This window comes from Rattus norvegicus, chromosome 7 (assembly GCF_021556685.1).
Source record: "Rattus norvegicus strain SHRSP/BbbUtx chromosome 7, alternate assembly SHRSP_T2T, whole genome shotgun sequence".
In the NCBI taxonomy this organism is placed as follows: domain Eukaryota; kingdom Metazoa; phylum Chordata; class Mammalia; order Rodentia; family Muridae; genus Rattus; species Rattus norvegicus.
In genome coordinates, this window is record NC_141540.1 from 68,185,006 (window position 1) to 68,209,618 (window position 24,613).

The window sequence follows — 24,613 nt, forward strand, 5'->3', positions numbered from 1 at the left end:
CTCAACACCCTGGCATTCCCCTACATTGGGAAAACGAGCCTTCACAGGACCAAGGCTTCTTCTCCTATTGATTCCAGACAATGCCATCCTCTGCTACATATGCAGCTAGAGCCATGGGTCCCTCCATGTGCACTCTTTAGTTGGTGGTTTAGTCCCTGGGAGCTCTGGGGGATCTGGTTGGTTGATCTTGTTGTTCTTCCTATGGGGTTGCAAACCTCTTCAGCTCCTCGGTCCTTTCTCTAACTCCTCCATTGGGATCCCCTTGTTCAGTCCAATGGTTAGCTGCAAGCATCTTAATCTGTATCAGTGAGGCTCTGGCAGAGCCTCTCAGGAGACACCCATATCAGGATCCTGTCAGCAGGCACTTCTTGGCATCAACAATAGTGACTGGGTTTGGTGACTGCATATGGGATGGATTCCCAGGTGAGGCAGTCTCTGGATGGCCTTTCCTTCAGTCTCTTCTCTACTTTTTGTCCCTGTATTTCCATTAAACAGGAACAATTCTGGGTTTAAATATTGAAAAGGGTGGGTGGCCCCATCTCCCAACCAGAATCATTGCCTAACTTCTAGATATGGTCTCTACAGGTTCTCCCTCTCTTTTGTTGGGCATTTCAGCTAATCTCATCCCTGTTGGGTCCTAGAAGCTCCTTACTTTCCTGGCATCTGGAACTTGCTGGTGGCTACCCCCAGTTCCTCATCCCTCATTGCTACACACCTCTGTTCAAATTCCTTACCCTCTCTATATCATCCCCAGCTCCTCTCTTACCTGATCCTGTCCCCTTTCCCCTCCCCCTCCCCTTTTCCTCCCCAGTCCCTCCCACTCTCTACCTCCCATGAGTATTTTGTTTCCTCTTCTAAGAAGGACTGAAGCATCCACATTTTGGCCTTCCTTCTTCTTGAGCTTCATATGGTCTATGAATTGTATCTTGGGTATTCTGAGCTTTTGGGCTGATATCCACTTATCAATGAGTACATAGCATATGTGGTTTTTGTGACTGAGTTACCTTACACAGGATGATATTTTCTAGTTCTATCATCCATTTGCCTATGAATTTCATGAAATCATTGTTTTTAATAGCTTAAAAGTACTCCATTATGTACATGTACCACATTTTCTGTATCCATTCCTCTGTGAAGGGCATCTGGGTTCTTTCCAGCTTCTGGCTATTATAAATAAGGCTACTACGAACATAGTGGAGCATGTGTCCTTGTTATTTGTTGGAGCAACTTTTGGGTATATGCCCAAGAGTGGTATAGCTGGGTCCTCAGGTAGTTCAATGTCCAATTTTCTGAGGAGCCTCCAGACTGATTTCCAGAATGGTTGTACCAGTTTGCAGTCCCACCAACAATGGAGGAGTGTTCCTCTTTCTCCACATCCTTGCCAGCATCTGTTGTCACCTGAGTTTTTTATCTTAGTCATTCTGACTGGTGTGAGGTGAAATCTCAGGGTGGTTTTGATGTGCATTTCCCTGATGACTAAGGATGTTGAGCATTTCTTTAGGTGCTTCTCTGCCATTTGATATTCCTCAGTTGAGAATTATTTGTTTAGCTCTGTACCCCATTTTTAATAGGGTTATTTGATTCTCTGGAGTCTAATGTCTTGAGTTCTTTGTATATATTAGACATTAGCCCTCCATTGGATGTATGATTGGTAAAGATCTTTTCCCAATCTATTGGTTGCTGTTTTGTCCTAATGACAGTGTCCTTTGCCTTACAGAAGCTTTGCAGTTTTATGAGGTCCCATTTTTCGATTGTTGATCTTTGAGCATAAGCCATTGGAGTTCTGTTCAGGAAATTTTCTCCTGTGCCCTTGTGATTGAGCCTCTTAGCCAATTTCTCTTCTATTAGTTTCAATGTGTGTGATTTTATGTGGAAGATCTTGATCCATTTGGACTTGAGCTTTGTACAACTTGATAAGAATGGATCGATCTGCATTCTTCTACAGGCTGACCTCCAGTTTAACCAGTACCATTTGTTGAAAATGTCTTTTTTTTCCACTGGATGGTTTTACCTTCTTTGTCAAAATCAAGTGACCATAGGTGTGTGGGTTCATTTCTTGGTCTTCAATTTTATTCCATTGATCTACCTGCCTGTCTCTGTACCAATACCATGAAGTTTTTAATCAAGATTGTTCTGTAGTACAGATTGAGGTCAGGGATGGTGATTCCCCCAGAAGTTCTTTTATTATTGAGAATAGTTTTTGCTATCCTGGGTTTTTTGTTATTCCAAATGAATTAGCAAATTGCTATGAAGAATTGAGTTGGAATTTTAATGGGATTACATTGAATCTGTAGATTGCTTTCAGCAAGGTGTCCTTTTTTTACTATATAAATCCTGCCAATCCATGAGCATGGGAGATCGTTGCATCTTCTGAAATCTTCCTCAATTTCTTTCTTCAGAGGCTTGAAGTTCTTGTCATACATATCTTTTACTTTTAGAGTCACACCAAGGTATTTTATATTATTTGTGACTATTGTGAAGGGTATCATTTCCCTAATTTCCTTCTTAGCCTGTTTATTCTTTGAGTTCAGGAAGGCTACTGATTTGATTTGTTTGAGTTAATTTTATACCTAGCCACTTTGCTGAAGTTGTTTATCAGGCTTAGTAGTTCTCTGGTGGAACTTTTGGGGTCACTTATGTATACTATCATATCATCTGCAAATAGCGATATTTTGATGTCTTCCTTCCCAATTTGTATCCCTTTGACCTCCTTTTGTTGTCTGATTGCTGTGGCTAGGACTTCAAGTACTATATTGAATAAGTAGGGAGAGAGTGGGCAGCCTTGTCCCTGATTTTAGTGGGATTGCTTCAAGTTTTTCTCCATTTAGTTTGATGTTGGCTGCTGGTTTGCTGTATATTACTTTTACTATGTTTAGGTATGGGCCTTGAATTCCTGATCTTTCCAGGACTTTTATCATGAAGGGATATTGAATTTTGTCAAAGGCTTTCTCAGCATCTTATGAAATGATCATGTGTTTTTTTTCCTTCGAGTTTGTTTATATAGTAGATTATGTTGATGGATTTCTATATATTGAACCATCCCTGCATCCCTGGGATGAAGCCTTCTTGATCATCGTGAATGATCTATTTAATGTGTTCTTGGATTAGATTTGCTAGAATTTCATTGAGTAGTTTTTCATTGATAAGGGAAATTAGTCTGAAGTTCTCTTTCTTTGTAGGGTCTTGGTGTGGTTTATGTATGGTATAAGCGTAATTGTGGCTTTAAAGAACAAATTTGGTAGTGTTCTTTCTGTTTCTATTTTTGTGGAATAGTTTGAAGAGTATTAGTATTTGGTCTTTGAAGATCTGATAAAAATTCTGCACTAAATCCATCTGGTCCAGGGCTTAAGAAATCTTTATCACATTTTAAGTAGTAAAAGAAGTGTTAAGGAACATCATCACAGCAGGAGCATCTTCCCAGAATGAGCTTCCCTAACATTTCCTGTTTCTAAAGCCAAAAATGCTCTAAAGGCTCCAATATTTTTGTTGTCCCAACCTGTACACCTCCACTGTTTCCTATGATGGGAGCCAATGGGGCACAGATGGCAACAAGTCAATGATGGGATCACAACCAATGAAACCACTCATGAGGGTTGTTTCCCAGATGGAGAATGACTCTCCAAGGTCATGCTGGTAGAAAGTCTGCAAGGTGTTCCCCAGAGCTCAGGGAAGATTCAAAAGCATGTATGTTGGGGAAACCTGGGGGCATAGTTCAGTGGTGAGGTGTTTACCTTGTGTAGGGTCTTTGTGTGTTTTAGGTATGGCATAAGCGTAATTGTGACTTCAAAGAACAAATACACAAGGCCCTTGGTTCAATTTCCAGCACCAGGGTATAAAATGAGCTAAGAAGTTTGTCAGGTCTAAGGTCTCAGGCCCCAGTGACAAAGAGTTGTTAGGTTAGTACACTTCCATGTGTCGTAGATACTGCCACGTTCTGCCACCACCAACCTCTAGAAAGGGGCTGTCGGGTACCACTTCAGGGAGTTGGGATTACATCTCCCTCGGTGGTAGGATTGCTATGTATGAGGCCCTAAGGTTAGTTCCTACAGCAATGAACAGTCTGAGCTCTGAGGGCAAGAGGCAGTGCTGGAGGGAGACCCAGGAAAGGCCTCTTACAGCTTAGCCTCACTGTAGACATCTGCTTGGGGAACTCTACTCCCCCTGGTGCCGAGAGGGCAGTAACTCTTGGGCAGATTTTTTTGGAATGTATGAAGTTTATGAGCCTTAAAACGTTAAGGATAGCTGTTTCCTGACCCCAGCTTATAAACTTAGAAACTGTTGTCTAGGCCAGAAGCGTCCAGCTTCTAACATGCTTAGGAGTCTAATTATAGCAACGGTTCTGGTAGAAAGCCTGGAGTAGAGCCCGAGACTCTGCATTTTCTTCCGTGTTCCCAGGTTAGGCCAGTGTCACTGCTCACTGATCTTCGATGTCCCAAGAGTCTAGATTTGCACTGCCCAAGTACACTAGATGCAAGCCACATCAGACTACTTAAGGCTAAACACCATCGTAATGTAGTTCTCTGGCTGCACATTAGCCTCAGAGCAAAAGGGCAGTATGCGCATGTGGCTGAGGGCAGCCATGTTGGACATTACCTCGATCGCAAAAGGATCAGCAGGACAGCCATGGGTCAGAGTGAGAACTGTTGCAATGTTCACTTGTTTATTCATTCGCCCACTTAGCCCTTGAACATGGACTGTATATGGAGTTAGATGCTTGTTGGCAGGGCATTAAGACAATGGGTCCAGGTAGCCGCAAAGGAAAGAAGCATTCTATGCTAACTTGAGACCAGTACCTCAGAACAGAGTTGCCTGCAACACAGCAAGGGAGCCATAGGTGTTAGAAGCGAACCTACCAGGCACGTGGGTGGTAGGAGAGGATGTGTTGAGTGGACTGTCTGTGACTGTCAGAGAGTCTTTGTGAGTTTGGTTGCCGATGATGCATTTTTTTTTCACATTTCAGGGCCATAATCATCCGAAATGGAGAAATCATCCCCATGTCTTCCGAATTCACCCCTGAGACTGAGCGTCAGAGACTTCAGTACCTGGTAAGAGTCGGGTGGGTCTGGCAGTGGATAACGGTGGTGAGGACGGTGTCAGAGCTGTTTGAGAGGAGCAAATTGCTATGACAGGAGAGCAGCCCCACCAAACCGTCAAAGGACATACGGCATTAACTCCCACACACGCACCTTCTGGATCGCACACCCTGGCTCTGTATGTGACGACACACTCCCCCTCCATGAATTTATTATCGCAACTGGCTTTCCCTCATCTGCAGCCAACAGCACCCTGTAAGGCTGCATCCTCCACTGGGTCAGTGCGCATGTGCAGACTCCTCCCTCATCCGGCAACTCGGTTGAGCTGATGCAGGTCTCGCTGCCATTCACATGACCAGAAGGAGCCTCTACCCCTATGATGTGCCACAACTTCACACTCAAACTCAAGATCCTTCCTGTTTTATTATTTCACCCCCCATGAAAATGCTCTCCACACTGAAAATAAAGTATCCCTGTAGACAGTGTTCTTGGGGTGAAATAATAAAAGGGATTAGGAGACCTGGGCTCCCCCTTAAAAAGTCGACATTTTATGAAAAGCAAACTAAAACTCTTTTCCTTGTCCTCAAACTCCAGGGGGTAAAAGGTGTTAGACACAGGGTCTCAGATAAAAGTAACTGTAGCCATCCCAAGTCCCAAGCTACTTGGGAGGCCAAAGTCTCTGGGCAGTAGCCCAGTAAGTGTAGGGTGTGTGAAGAAAATACTTTCCTGACAGGATCTCCACCAAGGTAGTAAAACTCCAGCAATTTTACTCCCACTCTGCAAATGGACTGGTTCGTCCTGTTTACAGGTTCTTTCCTCTGTTTCTCAGCAATGTAGGCAGTTGGGGTTGTTTATCAAGCATTTCCTTGTGTGTGTGTGTGTGTGTGTGTGTGTGTGTGTGTGTGTGTGTGTGTGAGAGAGAGAGAGAGAGAGAGAGAGAGAGAGAGAGAGAGACAGACAGACAGACAGACAGACAGACAGACAGAGAAGACAGCTTGTGAGAGTCAGTGTTTTCCTCCAGTATGAGTTCCAGAGATTGAACTCAGGTCATCCAGCTAGGCGGCAGGCGCCTTCACTGCTGGCCATCTCCCCTCAGTGATAAGATTACATTCCTTTGGTTGATTTAGAAAGTAGCCCTGGGGGCTGGGGATTTAGCTCAGTGGTAGAGCGCTTACCTAGGAAGCGCAAGGCCCTGGGTTCGGTCCCCAGCTCCGAAAAAAAGAACCAAAAAAAAAAAAAAAAGAAAGTAGCCCTGGACTTTCATTCAGTTCCTCAATGAGAATTCTAGGTTATAACTCCACAACATGACAAGTATGACAACTTGTGCCCTTAATCCTGGCACTCAGGAGGCAGAGGCAGGGGGATCTCTGAGTTTGTGGCCATCCTGGTTTACGTAGTGAGTTCTAGGACAGTCAGGGTTACACAGAGAATCTGTCTCGAAAAAACAACCAACCAACAAACATACAAAAAGCCCAACAACATCATTGTTACTAGTTACCTGGCAACTAGTATGGGATAGCAGGAATCCCACACTAGCATAAAGTAAGTGCTCTGTCTTGTACCCAATTTGTATTTTATTTGTTTGATTATCGAGGCAGCCCAGGCTAGCCTCAAACCTCCTTCTACATCCTCGCCTGTGTAGAAATTGCATATTTTGTTGTTATATATACCAAAATATCCCAACAAAACAAACTGGATGAAGCAAGGACTTCCCATCATAGTGGGAAGTCACCAGGGTGAGAGCCAGAGGCAGCGGGTCACAGTACACCCATGGTCAGGAAGCAGAAAGAGGTCAGTGCTTGGGTCACTGCCTACATTTTATTTTATCCATCAATAGGAGAAGGTCTTCCTGCCTCAGTCAACCTAATCTACAAAGTCCTTCACAGACACGCCCATTGGTTTGTCTCCAAGTGATTCTAAATCCCATCAAGTTGACCAAGTAGCCATCACAGCTGATTTCTAATGCTGCTTTCTGGTGCTTGTGGTAGAATGTTCTTGAAGCTACCAGTAGTAGAGCCTGGCTTTCAAGAGGCATGCCTTTAATCCCAGCTCTTCGGTTTCCCGACTGGATAGCCTTGCACAGGTCTGCTGACCTTTCTAGACCTTGATTTGTCACGTGTGAAGGTAGCAGGAGACAGAGGGCCACCAAGGGCCTCTGAGATACAAAGGTCATTCCAGTAGAGTTCGAAACGGCTTAGCCATTTGGCTTTCACTTTCACCCAAGGCCATGAAAATGATCTTAGCAAAGACATACCTAAAGCTTTGAGCTGCCTACCATGTAAAGAGTGCAGCCAGACTCACTGGCAGACTCAGAGTCCCTCCCCTCTTTGCAACATCAGTCTATTTTGATATTACCACTAATCCCCCCACCCCACTCCCACTCCCACACCTCCCACCCATTCTTCAGCCAGACCCTAGTCAGCTCACACCACCGACTCACTGACCTACATCCCTTTGGAAATGTGCTCTGTTTAGACAGCTCTTCCTGTCTTCGAGAATAATTCCCCATCATCCTTTCTGATGCCAGCACAAGAGGCACTTCTGGGAAGTGTCCTCTAATCTTCCCAGGGAGTCAACCCTCAGTGCTGGTACAGCAATATGAGGCGACCTGAAGTGTGGCTTTCAGGATATTATGCTTTCTGGGTTGTCTTCACCCCACCCCCACCCCCAGATCTCTAGCTTCCTCTCCACATGGAGTTCTAGAAGACAAGGCTCTTACTTACTCACTCCACTGACTGCAGTACTCAGCCTAACCACTGGCACCATGCTGGCCAGTGGGTGTGCATGGAAGAATGCTGGGTCAGCCGGGGTCAGAGCTGTCCATCCCCCTGCCCTCCATGCAGATGGCAGCAGGGCATGCGGTATTTGTGTCCTCTGCCTCCACTCCACTCTTAGCATCTCTGTCCCTCAACACCCCCATTGAAATCCAGTTCCTACTGGAGGCATTGAACAATAAAAAGTTCATTTCTTATGCTTTTGCATTTTTAAATGGTATATTTTCTTTATTAAAAAATGAACATGGAGGGTCAATTTTAAGGGAGGATGGGAATAGTTCTTTGGGGACAATAAGGATAAGATGCATGTGGCTCTGAGTTCCACAAGGCAAGCCATTGATGGCTAATCATCAGTTGTGGGGATAGAAACCCTCCGAAGACCTTGTAGGAATTAAACAACATGATATGCAGAGTTCCTTTGTGTTATCCAGTCCTCATTTAGCTCTTGTTTGATAAATCCAAGGCTTGTTCCTTCAAATATGTCTTAGCCTATCTGGGCTGTTAAACAAAATGCCATCAAGCAGCTGACTTATAAACAACAGAACTCTAATCCTCCCAAACTAGAGACTGTGCAGTCTGGGATAAAGGAAGCATCAGTGTTTAGTGAAGGCTCTCATCCTGCCTCATAGATAGGCATTGGTGATGGTGGTGGGGGAGGGGTGCCTATATGACAAAGATGTTCTTGAAAGCCTCTCTGTCCTGTCCTTAAACTATAACCACACACAACCTTGCCTCCCCTGTACCCTCACAGAGGAATTTGGCTCCAACTTACGAAATCTGAAGGTGTATAAAAATTCATTCTAAAGCCAAATCCTACTGACTGAGAGCCATTTTCCCCTGCTTTACTTAGCACCCACTTCTGATGTTGCTGAGATGAAGGCTATTTTGGAGTCCGTCTTGACCAATAGAGGAGGATGCTGTCAGTCCACGAAACTGGGCCTAATCCTCAATTTATAGAAGAAGAGAGCACCATCTTCTTAGTCCATACACCCAAAGCAGATAGATTTATTTAGTTTATAACTCAAACGTTCCCCACCCCAGACATGAAGAGTGGGCACACTCAGAATCTAAGCAACCCTGTTGGCCCAGCCTGTTATCCCTTCAAGTTTAGGAATATGTGCTCGGAGATGACCTGCTCCAGGCGTAATCGTGCAGAAGAACTGTTCAGAGCAAAGCATTTGAGGTTAAAATATTTGTAATGTGACCTGAAGAGATGGCTCAGTGGTTAAGAGCACTGACTGCTCTTTCAGAGGTCCTGAATTCAAGTCCCAACAACCACATGGTGGCTCACAACCATCTGTAAAGGGATCTGATTCCTTCTTCTGGTGTATCTGAAGACAGCAACACTGTACTCATACATAAAGTAAATAAATCCTTTTTTAAAAAAAATTTGTAACGTAACATGTGAAACATATATGATAATTTTTTTAGAATTAGGTTGATATGTAAAGTCTTGAAAATATTGTCAAGCATGAGGGGAAGATTATCAAAGTGTGGAGTAGACTCCCCTCAGCTCAATCAAAAGCATGCAACTTCAGTGCTCTCTCATGACTTGTTCTGGCAATAGAAAACACTTTCTTCAGTTTACAGTGTAGCAAACAGATCTAAGTCAAAATGCAGCCAATGTATCTAATTTTCACACATTGTAGCTGAGCCTTGCCCAACTTCAACATGCCCAGCACCTGTACATCAGCCTTTACACCCTGACAACTACTATGGCAGCCCAGGTCTGTAATCCCAACACTCCGGCCGCAGAGAAAGGAGAATCTCTGCTAAACGGAGGCCAGCCCGGGCTACAGAGTCAGACACTGTCTCAAAAAATATAAACACCAAAAAAGTCATCAACAGTGTGTTTTATAATGTAATGAAGAGTGGTTATCTCAATTGCGTTGCCTGTGCTACTTAAAGTAAAACCTGGAACTGTTGTACTGACGTGATTTATGCTGTCACAGAGTCAAAAGACTTATTGCGTCCTGCCATTGTGGGCCAGGGACCATCTGTATGGTGAACCCTCTTATGGTTTTAATTGTGCATCCTTCTGCTGATTATTTTTTCAACATCCATTCACCTGATCTCATGAACTGTTGGTATAATGATAGTTGGAGTTTCCTTTTCCCTCACATGATCTCACCCAATGATGGAAAATCAAGCACCTTCCTTGTCCTTAGGACAAATCGAATTTTATGTTCATAGTGTGTGAAGGATAAATATTTATGATGGAATTATCGGGACGTAGAGGCCCTTAGCTGCTCGTTTTGAGTAGCTCTTTGCAGTCCCAAGGCTGGCTGGCTTGAAGAAACATAATGAGCTTGAGGAGTGGGGGTGGTGATCGGAGCTCTTTGTGCACCAGCCTTTGTGATGTGCACTGGAGAGGAATGCCCTCGGTATGTACAGTCTGGATGCTTGGGGATTACAGAGCTGGAAACAGATTGTAAGATCTGCTTGATGAATGTGGCAGGCATGTGAATCTTGTTTGGTCCTGCATCGTGACCTCAGGGGCTCTTCTCACGGCTCTTAGATAACACGGACTTTGTTTCATAGGCTCTCTGGTGTGGTGACTAATAGAGCAGGCTCGTGGACTTGACATGATCACACAAAAAGTGGCATGTGTATGATGAAGTGATCGGGGGCCCCGTGTTCTTAGCCCAGCCGCCAGGGAGACCCGGTGAGCCTACAGGCACTGATGAGCCTACTTCTTCAATGGCAGGTTTATATGGTTTGAAGGGACCTCTTGTTTGTTTGCGGGTCGGTCTTTAATGTGATTGAAGTGAACCATGTTCTGAGAGAGTCAAAGAGCTAGGTGAGGGGTCTGGCTGCTGGATGTTTCTCAGTAGAATGGAGTGCTTTGTAGCTGCGGCCTCTAGAATCATCAACCCCTGCTTCCAGTGACAGCTAGAAAGGAATCACCCTCAGGAGACTTCTGTAGCCCTGAGGTAGGAGAGTGAAGCCCCGCCCCCTCCATTCTCCCCAGACATCTTTATAAACTCCCATTTGATCTCATCAAGATGCACCGCTCTCAGTAAACCTTCAAATAACGTGCTCCTGCACTCTCGGAGCCCCTCGTCTGCCGCTGTTCTTCATCGAGGGCAATGTGCAGACAAGATGACAGTGAGCTTCAGCTGCACACTTGATGCACACGGGACAGCATCCTGTGAGGCGGCTGTGGTATCTTAGACCATCCCTTCTCCACCGCTCCATGTCATAGAGACTTCCAGTGACTAGCATTGGGCATCTGAGTTTGCTGAGATTGTTTTCATGCTCAAGAGTTATCCTCCAAAGATATTTTTAAAGCCTGAACCTACCTTTAAGACAGGAGGCTCCAATGGGAAGTTCAAGTATGCTTCTGAACAAAGCGGCAGGTGCCCCACTTCTCACCTGACAGCAGGTGATTTGAACTAGTGACCTTGTTGTGTGGTGGTGGTGGCTGCTGCTGCTGCTGCTGCTGCTGCTCCTGCTGCTGCTGTTACAGAGTCTTCTCTCTCGGACTGTGCCATAACACAGCTTACAAATTTGGGGAACATGGAGGACGCCACACATGACTTTCGGATTTTAGACTATCACTGTTTAATTGGAAAACCCGAAAGTCACGTGTAGTTTTGTGAGACAGAGTTAAACTGCTAAGGACTTTGGAATAACTGTGGTTAAACCTCTAGCTGTAGGTTTAATGTCAAGTCACTCCTGCCAGTGAGGCTGAGTGTACCAGATACAAGGAGGGACTCCAAGCATTTGAGCTCAAGAGTAGTGCGAACAAGCGCTTCTCACTTTTATTATCAAAGCAAGGAAAATATGAGGTGGTGGGGTTTTTTTTAAAGATTTATTTATCTGTTTTATGTAAATACACTGTACACTGTAGCTGTCTTCAGACACACCAGAAGAGGGTGTTGGATTCCATTACACAGGGTTGTGAGCCACCATGTGGTTGCTGGGAACTGAACTCAGGACCTCTGGAAGAGCAGTCAGAGCTCTTAACCACTGAGCCATCTCTCCAGCCCAAAGTGGTGTTCACAGTTAACAAATCCAGCAAGGGAATGCACCTGGTGTTAGGTCTTATGAACATCGTCTTTGGTCATGTGACAGGAACCGAATCTATTTCTCGAAGGCCTTCCCTTTCCCACAGAGATAGTGTGGGAAACGAGACATACCAGGGCATTCCCTTCATGTCCTAGCTTTCAAATGTTTCTCATAGTTTATGTGATCCTTTCTAGGAGGGACCTGTGGGAAGAACGTTCTGCCCTCTGACCCAACCATAGTTCCCAGGAAGCTCACAGCTCTCTTAAACAGGCTCCCACAGTTCAGTGTGAGACCTTATCTTAAAGGAATGAAGGGAAGAGTGGGGATAGAACGGGACACTCACTGGCCAAGGTTCTCAGCCTCTGCACATGTATGCATAGGCACACGTACATGCACATGAGCATACATGACACCCCACATACGCATGTGCACATGGGACACACAGATGTAAGTTTGAAAACAGGCAAATCCCGTCTAGAAGGCGGAATGGAGCTTCCCTCTGGGAACCACGGGCATCGTATGGAGTTGTAGTTACCGGGGAGGCAGTTCCTGAGGATCTGGGAATAGTTGCTTTTAAATGCTAGGTACATGGGTCTGTTCCGTTTGTGAAAGAGTTATCGCCCTGTCAATATATGATAGAAGCCCTTTGCAATATATACTATACCTCAGGAAGCGCTTGTGTGTTTCTTGCGTAAGTACCTTTCTCTGGATATCCCCCACCCAAACCTGTCCATTCAGCCTGCCTCTACTCACTAGTCATCTGACCACAAAATTAAAAAAAAATCATTCTGCAGCAGAAGAAAAAGGAGGAAAGTATATTTTCTTTCTAGCAGGTGACTTTGAGTAACCTCAAGACCCATTGTCTATCCACTGAAAGTACTGAGCATTTGTGTGTGTGTGTGTGTGTGTGTGTGTGTGTGTGTGTGTGTGTGTGTGTGTGTATGTGTAATATTGGGTATACAAATATTAAGTATAACCTCACTGCCCTTGCTGTACTCCTGTAACCAGTCCTGGTTCCCCTCCCTGGAATCTGAGTTAGCTGTTCTGGCTTCCATTTTTCCTACCCTGCCAATGTTCTCAGAGCGCCACTGAACCCATAAAGGTATCTCCCAGCACCATGTACTGACCTGTGTGGATACTACGTGGATGTTCCTAGCATGCATACATCTAAGTGATGATGTTTCATCAAAAAAAGAAAGATATAAAATATATTCATCATAACAGATAAATACAAAATGTTCAGGGAAATGTCCATATATTTTGTTTGTGGATGGCCATGGGTCCTATATGCTTGATCCCACCTTTGGTTTGGTCCACATTTTTGTTTTGGGTTTAGTTGTTGTTTTATCAAGACAAGGTTGTTCTGTATAGCCCTGGCTGTCCAGGAACTCACCGTGGAGACCTGGATGGCCTCCAACTCAGAGATCCACCAGCTTATGCCTCTTGAGGACTAAAGGCATGGGTCACCACACCTAGCTTTACAAGACAGCATCCCTGTGAAATGTGTCTTGGGGTGGGGGGGACTGTAATAATGTATGCACACTTATGAACTGCCCAGGTATGGAAAGTGGAGTGAGTGTACCGTGCCAACATTACTCCTGGTTCTTCAACTTGAGAGCCAGGAAGTCACTAAGATTTACCGCTTTAAGCGATCTAACAGACTTTCCCACATTTACAGATCCTCAATGTTGGAACTTGTTGTTTCAAGTAAAATTGGGATTTAAAAAAAAAAACCACCTGTGAAACACTAGAGTCAGATGCTGGTATGCACCATCAAACCAGGCCAGTACAAATGAAGCCATTCCAGTCATGACACTTGGGTGCTGGACAAGCTGGAGGAGGTTTCCAAATTCCCAACTTGTTTGGCCACTGTGCATTTGCCAACCAAATGACTCCCTCCCTGCTGGCTTCTCCAGAATTTGCAGGCTTTCTCATCCCCTCATGGGAGCCAGGCCCTTCCCGATGACTCTAACTTTCCCTAAAATCATTAAAACAAGTCTCAGTGAAGTTCTTCCCAATGCTTTAAAACCTCACATAAACCTTGGGTTTCTCCTAAAGTGTCACAGTGTTTGGAGGCTTCTGTTGTTTTGTCTTTAATGAAAGCAATCTGGGCAAAGATATGGATCAGGGGTAGAAGAAAATACTTAACCCGTCATACCCAAAGATCTAAACATAATCTGTGTCCAGTGGTAGAAATATTCACTAGTATAAAAGTTTAAAAGAAATGCTCAGATAACATTTTTATAATACATTGATGGCTTTGGACATATATACTTACACATGATGCCTGTAAGGACGGTGAGTGTTAGTTTTGGTCAACTTGACACAAACTAGTATCCCCTAAGAAGAGGGATCCCCACCTGAGGAATTACATCCACTGAAATTGTCTCTGGCCCTGTTGGTGAGCATTTCTTGATTAATGGTTGATGTGGGAGGGCCCAGCCCAGAGGGTAGGGCTACCCTGGGCAGGTGGCCCTGGCTTATATAAGAAAGCCAGCCGAACAAGCCATGGGGAGCAAGCGCAAAGAGTGCCCCTCCATGCTTTCTACTTCAAGTTTCTGCTTGAGTCCTGCCCTTGAGGATGGACTATGGCATGGAAATGTAAGCCCAATAAACCACTTCCCCTCCAAGCTGGTTTGGGTCAGTGTTTGACCAGAGCATCAGGAAGCAAAGTAAGATGCAGATGTAAAGTCTCAGGCCCGTAAGAAATGAAGCACTAACAAGCAGAGGCTGCCTCCTCTGAGACCCAGCAGGTGATGTTTTTTACACATTGTGGGTTTTCTGCCTCATTTTAGCATCTTGTTTTCCCTTAAGCAGCCATGTTTGCTCTGTTCTCTGAGCTGCACAATTAACTCCAGAGGATCTGCTCAGGGCAACTTGAGTGAGCAAACTCCTGTTTGGGACCACTGGGCTGACCAATGTGACATAAGTGGTGACTCTGAGGAGCAGTGAACAAGAAGGAGGTGCTACTGGTACAGATGGACTGCTTAAAACCGCACGGCAGAAATGGTTATGACAGAAAAGGCAGCCTGCTGTGGGCGCTGAGGCAATTATCAAAAGAGACAGAATCGTCACTGTAGCAATAGCGAAATCCAAAGGTGTGGCAAGAAGACCAGTGTGGGATTAAATATAATGTCCCCTCGTAACCAAGATTATTCCCCATACACATTTCAACATAGACAAAGTTGTGGTATTTTATAGATGTGCAAGCATAAACAAGTAGACATATGTAAAGACGGGATGATTTCTTTTCTGCTATCCCTTTATGAGGGTCATAGCAAGGGCCCTATAATGAAAGACAGATTGACAGGAGATAAGACAGAAATGTATCTAATACAGACATTACTTACACATACGGTCTTTTGCATAAAGATGCATCACATTGTAAGAAAATAAAGATCCAAGGAAACCTGCAAATGACTACCATTATGCTCAGGTCTGATACAAAGTAGACATTTGGGGCTGGAGAGAAGGCTCAGTGATTAGGAGCACTTGTTGCACTTGGGGAAGGTCCAGGTTCTGTTCCCGCCATCCACGCTGAGTATCTTACTCAGCCTATAACTTCATTTCTAGCCAACATCCTCTTCTGGCCTCTTTAAACACCAAACACACATAAGAGGTTTGTACATACAGGCACCCTCACATGCACATAAAGTAAATAAGAAAAACATCTTTTTTAAGAGCAGGCATTCATGGGAGGTTGATGATGGGATTACTATCTAATGGGATAATAGCAGGAAAAATTAGCAAGACTTCTAACTTTTTCTATCTTTTTTTAAAGATTACATATGTGATTTATTTTGAGTGTGAGAATGCAGTTATGTGTGGAGGTCAGAGGTCAGAGGTCAGTGCTCTCCTGCCTCCTTGTGGGATCCAAGGATTGAACTCAAAACTGTCAGGCCTGTGTATGAGGTCCTCTGGCCACTGATCCACCTCACTAGCTTGAAAGGTTTGTTTATTTACCTCCTGCTGTGGTGTATCTCTCTTCAGAGGCAAAGGTGTTCCTTCATGGTCCTTCAACGTCCATAGATAATAGGAGCATGCCCCTGTGAAGGGAGACTTAGCACCTGCTACAGAGGAGAAGGGCCAAGAGAGAGAAAGAGAGTTTGTCTTCTGAGTGTGCCATATTCTAGGGTGGTGTGTCTGACCCTATCATACCAACTTGCAGGGTGGTTGACAAGCATGTCAGGGTAAACTCCTGCTGGGGAAGGAGCCATTAATTAACCTTCTTTTGGATCTGGTTTTGTGGGAAGAGAGGGCTGGGCAGGAGGCAGGCTTGTGTAGCCACATTCCTGAAGTGGGAGTTGGTCAGCCAGCTGTATAGCCGTTTGTAAAGGCTAAGCTTCGAGGTGATCTGTAAGCCATGGTTATTTAAGACATGTGGTATCCCTGATGCCCTCACGAGACGCAGGACATGGTGAGAGCCATGACCTTGACTCTGAACTGAGACACAGTGAGAGAGAGCCACTGGATGCTTAATGTGGAAAGGGCTTGAGGAAGCTTTAAGCAATACACAAACGGTCCTTTGTTGATGGTTAGGGTGTTTTTGTTTTTAACCTGAGGATGGTGTAACAGTGACACAGACCACAGAAACCATACCTCAAATCTTAAGTTCTGTTTGGAAGTAGAGTACCACTATATAGAGCAGGCTGACCTGGGATGTGTCATCCCCCTGCCTCAGCCTCATGTGCTAGGATTGCAGACACAGATGACATCCAGCTGAATTTTGAATTTCTGTCTTTTTCTAAGTTAGAAATTGCTTGCCCATGGAGCTGGGCAACAGCAGCAGCAGCAAGCCCCAACTCCCTGGCAGCCATGAAACCGTTGCTGCTCTCAGTAGAGACTCCATGGTGTTTGCGTTGCTCTACTAACCGTGTTCAGTAGGTCAGGACTGTCAGGTGCCCTTCAGATTCACAGTGGGTGTACTGAAAGCATTCATACCTGAGTTCATTCAAGTCCTCACTAGCTGTATAAAAACCCAGGCATGACTACACATGCTTATAGCCCAGCCTTGGTGGATGGAAGCAGATGGATCCCAGAGTTCACTACCCAGCCAGCTCTTCAGTGAGTGCCCCCGTGTCAGGACAGTAAGGAAGAGCGACAGAGCAGGACAGAGGAAGGCATTGCACATCCTGCCTGGTCTCTTACATGAGCAAGCATAGGCATGTTCACCTACATACTTATGTGCACACCACACACACACACACACACACACACACACACACACACACACACACACAAAACCAATACAGAATAATAGACGATGAAAATTTGTCTTAAAGCAACTCTTCCAAAAAGAGTAAAGTGAAATTTTGAGGTGGCAATAGAGCGTCATCCACCAACATTTAAGCAGCAGCCGTAGTTTTCTCTCTGAGATGTATGTGGGAGAAGGGCAGTGTCACGTCCTGTTGACCTGGATGGAATACAGCACTTTCCAGTTATCACTGGGGAGGGCATGCAGCTTGTTGAGCCTGAGAATAGCTTTCACATGGAGGATCCCCACAGGTGGCTCCAGGTTAAGCTGCTTTAATCCCTGGTGACTTGGAAAGGCGCAGCAGCTTCAGTAGGTAGGAAGCTATCTGAGGAGTCACCAGGTAACCCAGAGGCATCTGTGTCAACGAGCCTCCTGGTGCAGCTTCCTTAGTAAATGAGTTCTTGTTGAAGTAGCCAGTGGATCTGTTCTCTAATCCACCAGGTAGAGGCTACACTGCCCCAGTGTTCTGGGTTCCTGAATGAAAGACACACACGCGTGCAGCCTTATATTTTAATATGCCTTAAACAGCTCAGTGGTTGGGCCACTCCCAAACCTCCGTGTGGCGAACACCTCCCTGCCAATGCTTCTGAGTTATTACTTACTAAAATCTATATTCTACCCGTGTTGCCCTAGACCCAGTTTTGGGGGTGGGGAGGACCTGGAGCCATTCTTCCCTTGCTCTTACATGTTGGCTGTCTGTCTGTCCTGCCTCCTCAGGTGTGGCAGCTATTCCTTTCCCAGGCATGGCCACTCCATCCCTTCCTCTCCTTCCTCCATCCCTAGCCTAAAAGTCCCACCTCTGTCTCCTTGCCCAGCCATTGGCCACCAGCAACTTTATTTAACAGTCAAAACTAACTCGGGGCAGGGACCCTCAGCTTCTTACCCTCGGACATGCAGATTCTCATGCAATGCTGAGGACTCAGTTACCGTAATAGAAGTAGCATTAGACCAAATCCACGAAAAATACTAGCAAAGTGGGTACAAGGGTGCCTGGCTAAAGCATATCCGAGGGCCAACTCACCCTCCAGTTAGGAGACAAAGCCCCTGGATCTCTGTGTTGCTGCCCTTGGAGGGGAGAGATAGTTACTCTCTTAGCCATTGCTGTGTTCATAGATGATGATAGGATCAAAAAAAAAAGTGTCTTAAAGTTATTTTAATTTAAATTGCATATGACACTAGATACATGAAAGATAAAGAGCCAAGGGAAAATTGTACCCTCTGTGGCTAGTCATGTGTAAGTATGCTTGGAGAATGAAATGATAATAAAGTAAGAGTTAATATAACAAGTGCACATCGGTCATACTGATGGTATCCGTGATGTTTCCATCCCTTGTGCGCAAAGCAAGCCATCTTTGGGATGAACTCTTCCCCTCGCCCTTCTCTGTGTCCTCTTTCTTTCTGTCCCCACCCCCACCCTATACCACCAAGCCCATCTCTAACTCCCGCCTCAGCCTCTTGAGTAGCAAAGACTGTAAGTGTCTGCCTGGAATATGGGAATCCTGACCTGTTTTCATAAGAAAGTTGGCTAAGCTCTGTGCCTTCAGGAGAAAAGGATGAGGTGCAGCCCTTCCGACCGCTATGAACCGAGTGTCACCCTGCATCTTAGCACTGTGATAAATATCTGAAGTACGTCAACTTAAAAGGAGAAAAACGTTTCATTTTGACTCAGAGTTTCGGAAGCGTAGGCTCACGGGTTGCTTGCGCTGTTGCTCTGGAGTCTGAGTGAGGCAGAGCATCACTGTAGAGAAATCTGCTCGCCCCTTGGTAGCCAGGAAGCAAACTGGTAAGAGGGCAGCTCTTACGTGGCCCCATGGTGATAGAACTTGCTTCCAGCCGGCCCCACCTCGTTTTTGAAATTTAAAAAAATAATCATTTGGGGATTTTTAGAGACCATCAGATATATAGTCCAGGCTAGCCCTGAACCTCAACCTTCTGAGTATTGGGATGACAGAAATGTCCTACTACATCTGGCAAGCCCCACCACCTCCTACAAGTGCCACAGGCTGGTGACCAGGTCTTCAGTCATGGGTCTTTATGGGACACTCTCAGATCATAGCTGCCCACCACGGTTTCCACAGAACCCAAGGAGCTGGTTTTGAGTTGTTATATCCATAGCTTATGACCGTCTTCGCTACCCAAGTTATGGAAGCAGGTGACCTGACAAATGTGCTTTGGATCTGTCCTGCCTGTTGTTAATACTCATTGTGTGGAGTTTCTGGATAGACACCGTGTTGCGGATTTTGTGCCACTGTAACAGAGTACTACTGAGTGGATAATTTATAAAGAACAGATTTTTTCCCCTCCCAATCCTTCGAAACCCAAGGTCAAGGTCATGGGTTATAAGCCTTTTCCCTACCTCCTCACATGGCAGAAAGCAGGAGGGAAAAGTGTTCAAATCCACCACCACCACCCCTGAACCCCCAGTATGACAGCAGCAACTGGGCATGGTTGCAGAACCTTAATGTCCTGAAATACCTCCCAGAAGCCTGTTCCTCGAAGTGCTAACAGCATATGAGACCGAGGAGACACACACAAACCACAGCACATAACCGTTTTCATAAACCTATCCATACATTGTTACAGCACACCTAAGCCTCTGCATAAACACATACATACATTGTTACACACACCTGAGCCTTGGCATAAGCATATACATACATACATACATAAATACATACATACATACATTGTTACAACACACCTAATAAACAAACACATGCATACATTGTTACAATACACCTAATAAACACATACATACATTGTTACAACCTAAGCCTCTGCACTCACCTATATCTACTTCTTTTCTTTTTGCTCCTTTTTTGTTTTTATTTTCTGAGGATCTTTGCTTCTGGAATTCTCTCTATAGACCAGGCTGGCCTCCAACTCAGAGATCCACCTACCTTTGCCTCCCAGGTGCAGGGATTAAAGATCTGTGTCGTTCGTCAATGCCCGGAACATACCTGTTTTTATAATAACCCGCTCTGTACAGTTAAATCAAGTGCATCATGGCATCCGCGAATTCATACTACTTTGCTTTGTATTAAGTGATTTTTGTCTTGTTTTTCGCTGTGAGACTGTCAGATACATCCTTGCAACCGTCCTACGTGAAGATCTGTGTTGTATTTATTCCTAACTGCTGTTTTAGACAGCATGATCTAAGAGCAGATGCTAACAGGCCTTTCGGGGCCCTCTCATTGTCTGTGTAAACATGCGGGGGTGAGTGGGAGTTTTGAGCAGGGTACTTATCTCAGGCCCAGAGCCACCCAGTCCTAGCTGATGAATTTGGATTTGGTGCCTTAACCTTCCTAGGCCTGTTTCTTTGAGTTTTGGTTCATTTTGGTTTGTTGCTTGTTTGTTTTGATTGGTTTTTAAATGTTTGGAAGTGAATTTTTAAAGAGATTCATTTCTTTTATTTTCTGGGTATGAGCTTTCTGCCCATATGTAGTATGTATGCGTGCCTGCATGGTACATGGTACATGCAAAGGTCAGAAAAGGGCATCCACTTCCCTGGAATTGGAGTTATGGGTGATTGTGAGGCTTTTTGTAGGACTGGGAACCAAACCGAGGTCCTCGTACAAGAGCAACAACTGCTTTTAGCTGCTGAGCCATATCTCCTACCCTGTTTCCTTGTTTTTTAAGTTGTGTTCATATGACAGGCTTTGCGGAATGGTTGAGTGAGATAAGGAAGGTGAAGTACTTCTATAAAGTGAATGTAACCCCTAAATCAGTCAGTCCCACCCAGAGATAGGAAATGAACCAGACCTCCATGCTGGTACAGCCTCGCACTTCGGGAAGAGGATGAGGTTATGTGAGAGATGCCACTGCATATGACTCCCTAAACTTCAGCTCTGCACTTTCTGTGTATGTTTGTTTGTTTGTTTGTTTGTTTGTTTGTTTTTATTGGGTTGGGGGGAGTGTTGTTTTGATTTTAAGACAGGGTTTCTCCATGTAGTCCTGGCTGTCCTGAAACTCACTCTGTAGACCAGGCTAGCCTCAAACTCAGAGAGATCTGCCTGCCTCTGCCTCCAGCACCAGTGGATCAATGCAAAGGAGAAACAAAACTCTAACCACTCTTTGGCCATGGCTGCTGCTTGGGCACATCACTGGCATAGTCACGCAGCGCTTTGTATTAGTTTTAAGCACTGCTGTCTCTGTGTTGAAATTCTGTATATACTCACTTTGGTTCTGGGGCCAACAAATGAAGTAGTGATGCCTCCTGCCCTAAGATTCAGAAGGACATAAAGAGATCTCAGAAACCACTGAACATAATGATCATTAAATGGAATTAAAGGTCACCTTACTCTGTCTCTTTGTCTCTGTCTCTGTGTCTCTCTCTCTGTCTCTGTGTGTGTGTTTGTGTGTGTGTGTCTGTGTGTGTGTGTGTGTGTGCACGCATGTGTACGCACACCATAGCGAATGTGTGGAGATCAGAGGGCAGATGTCAGTCCTTACCTTCTACCCTGTTTGAGGCAGGGACTCTTGCTCACCAGTGGTTTTGACTGGGCTCCGAGCTTCCAAGGATTCTCCTGTCTCTTGGCCCCCCATCTTACAGTGGAGAGCTGGCGTGGCAAACATGACCATGCCCCGTTCTACATGGGTTTGGGGACTTGAACTTGGAGCCTCAGGTCTGTGCAGCCAGTACTTTACCTACTTAACCATCTCTCCAGCCCTCGTTGTTTCCCATGAGCAAAGACAACCATGACAGCACTAAAGATATCTAATTATGAAAATGCCAGTAATATTGTCACTTTAAAGACAATGAAACCAAGGCTCAAGAGATTAAAGAACTCATTAAGATCACAAAATTCAGGATGCAGAGCTCACCGGATTTTAGCAGGAACCTGCTCCATTACATGTTAGTTTTCTTCCTTCCCAGTGAGCTTGTCTCACTGTATGAAACGGCTCTCAGACTATGTGTATAAGGCGTTTCTGTAACATAAATGAATTTCATATAAACTTGGGTCCTATCCCTAAGGTTTCACATGATGTGTCTGGAAGCAACCCAGTTGTGCCCCTCACTTCCTCCCCAAACACTTCGTGCGGTAAGCATTTCTGATAAAAGAAACTGAACTTGTTCCAGTTAACTGAGGAGGGCAGCCATCCCTTGCCTCCCTACAGTGGCTGGGCATGGTGGACTCTGTCTTCTCCTTTGATCAGGAGAGCCAATCTCTCACACAAGAGTTGGGCATGGTGTGCGACATGGCATGAGAGTCTGTGGCTTCAGCAGGGAAGTTGAAATGTGACCAGTCCATCTCTTGGATAGCCAGGTTTACATCTTAACTGTAATAGTGAGGCTGTTCTTTCAAAACAACCCTGGATATGACTTTGTGTTGGAGACTTTTGTAATATGAACAGAGATTTACAGGAAATAGAAGCCATCTGTTGGGGCAGGGTGTGTGTGTGTGTGTGTGTGTGTGTGTGTGTGTGTGTGTGTGTGTGTGTGTGTGTGTAAGATAATCTAGGGGGAAAAAACCTGCAGAGCAAACTGAAGGAGAAATGGGTCCAGTAGAAGGCTCCTGTCTGTGTGTCTAGTACTGCTGTGAGGGATCTGGTTCTTGTATGTTCTGGAGACACTCTTGTGGTTTTCAAAGGCAAGTCCATAGGGAGCTCTATTCCGCTAGAAGAGAGCCAAGAGAGCTAGGGAGGAGTCAGGGTGACCTTGCTGGCCTTCAGTCTGGCCCACGTGCCTTCCAGAAAGTAAAACCATCTTGAGTTTGAACTACAATCTGGACTTTGAAAAAGCCCGTTCTCATCCCTAAGCCATCAGTTGTGTGCTCCTTTGATTACAATTAATACATCAAACGCACGCCTTTGATTACAATTAACTTATCAAGCCACAGGCAGTGTTTTTATTCCCTTGCCCTCTGTTAGCGTTTAAGTTCCAAATTGTATTTACTTCCTTCAAAACAGAAGACAGTTTTTCCCATTTCTGAAGTGAGGCTTGTCTCAATTTGCAGAACATACTCGTTTTATTTTTGTCTTCTAAAATCTGTCTGTGGCTTTTTCCTTTCTGTCTTTTATCTCTCTTTTCTTTTTTTTTTCTTTCTGCTATTAGGCGTTCATGCAGCCTCACTTGCTGGGAAATGAGTTCACACACTTGGAGTTTCCAAGGAGAGTACAGAGGAAAGAACTCGGGAAGAAGATGCTGTACCGGGACTTTAACATGACAGGCTGGTAAGAACGAACTTCACCATGCCTGGGTACCACTGCACCGTGTAAAAATCGCCAGCACAAACACAGCCAGGGACCTGGGCTCACAGTGAAGGATGAGAGTCCACAGCCACATAGGACCAGTGCTCAGATTACCTGTGTGACTTTGCCTCCACCTTTCCAAGACGATGCTCAGGGACACCTAGTGCCGTGAACCGGACTTCGTTCTAGACTCACATGACACAGTCATTTGGAGGATATGTGTATGTGTATGCATGCGCGTGCACACACACACACATACACACACACACACACACACACACACACACACACACACACACACACGTTTTTAGAACAGGGTGATCCAAGAGCGAAAAGGGCACAAGAGAATGTGACTTAGTGAGCCATGCTGACTTGAGTTTGAATTCCAATTCATGAGTCTCTGAATGAACGAGATGGATAAACTATCCCGAGAGCCTATTCCCCCCTCATGCCCCCATGGGTAAAGTATCAAAAGGTATCATCTCTGAAGACTCACTGTGAAGCCTGCGGGAGGTGAGACATTTTCTTTACAGGTGCCCCTCTGTAACTATAAGAGGTTAGTTAGCTCCAGGATCCTCTACAAGGGTCTAAAGTCTGGGACTAGTCACACACCCCATAGAAATGGCACAGTGCTTGCACTCAGTCTATGCATAGCTTCCCTTTACATTTCATTGCTCAACCCCAGGTAAATGCTATGCACGTGGTTGGTATTTACCATTTAAGAGATTATGACAGGAAAAAGCATCTGGGCATTTTCACTACACGTGCTTTAAAAACTGTATTTTCCATCTGGGAATTATTGAATCCACGCTTACACAACCCACAGGCCGCTTGGATATATTTCTTATCACATCCAGAATGAAGTAAGAACGCTTGACATGGGGGGCCTTGTCCTCCAGACACACCTATACAAGCACCAAGACCATGGTCTAGAGCTGACCGGTGTTGACTAAGACCTTCTTCTTTCTGCCTGAATAATGGGCAGGGTTGGTCGAGTTACATGAAACAGGGTTGGGGTGGGAAACCACCGCCCGGCAGGTTGCAATGAGGGTACATGATGGGCTCTTCCACCTGAGATCCTAGTGAGGGAGCCTCTTGCCAACCTGAGGGACAGCAGAAGATTGAGGCAGCTTGTTCTCCCTTCACCGTCGCCAACCAAGGCAGCGAGTGTATTATCTCCTCTCCATTGACCGTAAGGGATAACACAGCCCAGATCACCGTGAGGATGACATCATGCCTGAGGGTCTGGGACTCATAGTGTCATGTAGGGACAAGTTCAACTACCCAAGGAAGACATAGCTTGGTCTGAAAGACTCCTGGTTGTCCTTTGGTGTTTTATTTTTGCCTTT

General features: G+C 45.2%; 1 protein-coding gene across 2 annotated transcripts in view; it reads left to right on the plus strand.

Annotated features, from left to right (window-relative positions):
• Nucleotides 1–24,613, plus strand: part of Ppm1h (protein phosphatase, Mg2+/Mn2+ dependent, 1H) — a 264,454-nt gene that overhangs the window by 173,067 nt on the left and 66,774 nt on the right. For both annotated transcript variants that reach the window (XM_087557298.1, NM_001271079.2), the window contains exons 5-6: nucleotides 4,961–5,045; nucleotides 23,128–23,246. In XM_087557298.1, coding sequence (XP_087413424.1) covers nucleotides 4,961–5,045; nucleotides 23,128–23,246 — 204 coding nt within the window. The remainder of the gene's footprint in view (nucleotides 1–4,960; nucleotides 5,046–23,127; nucleotides 23,247–24,613) is intronic.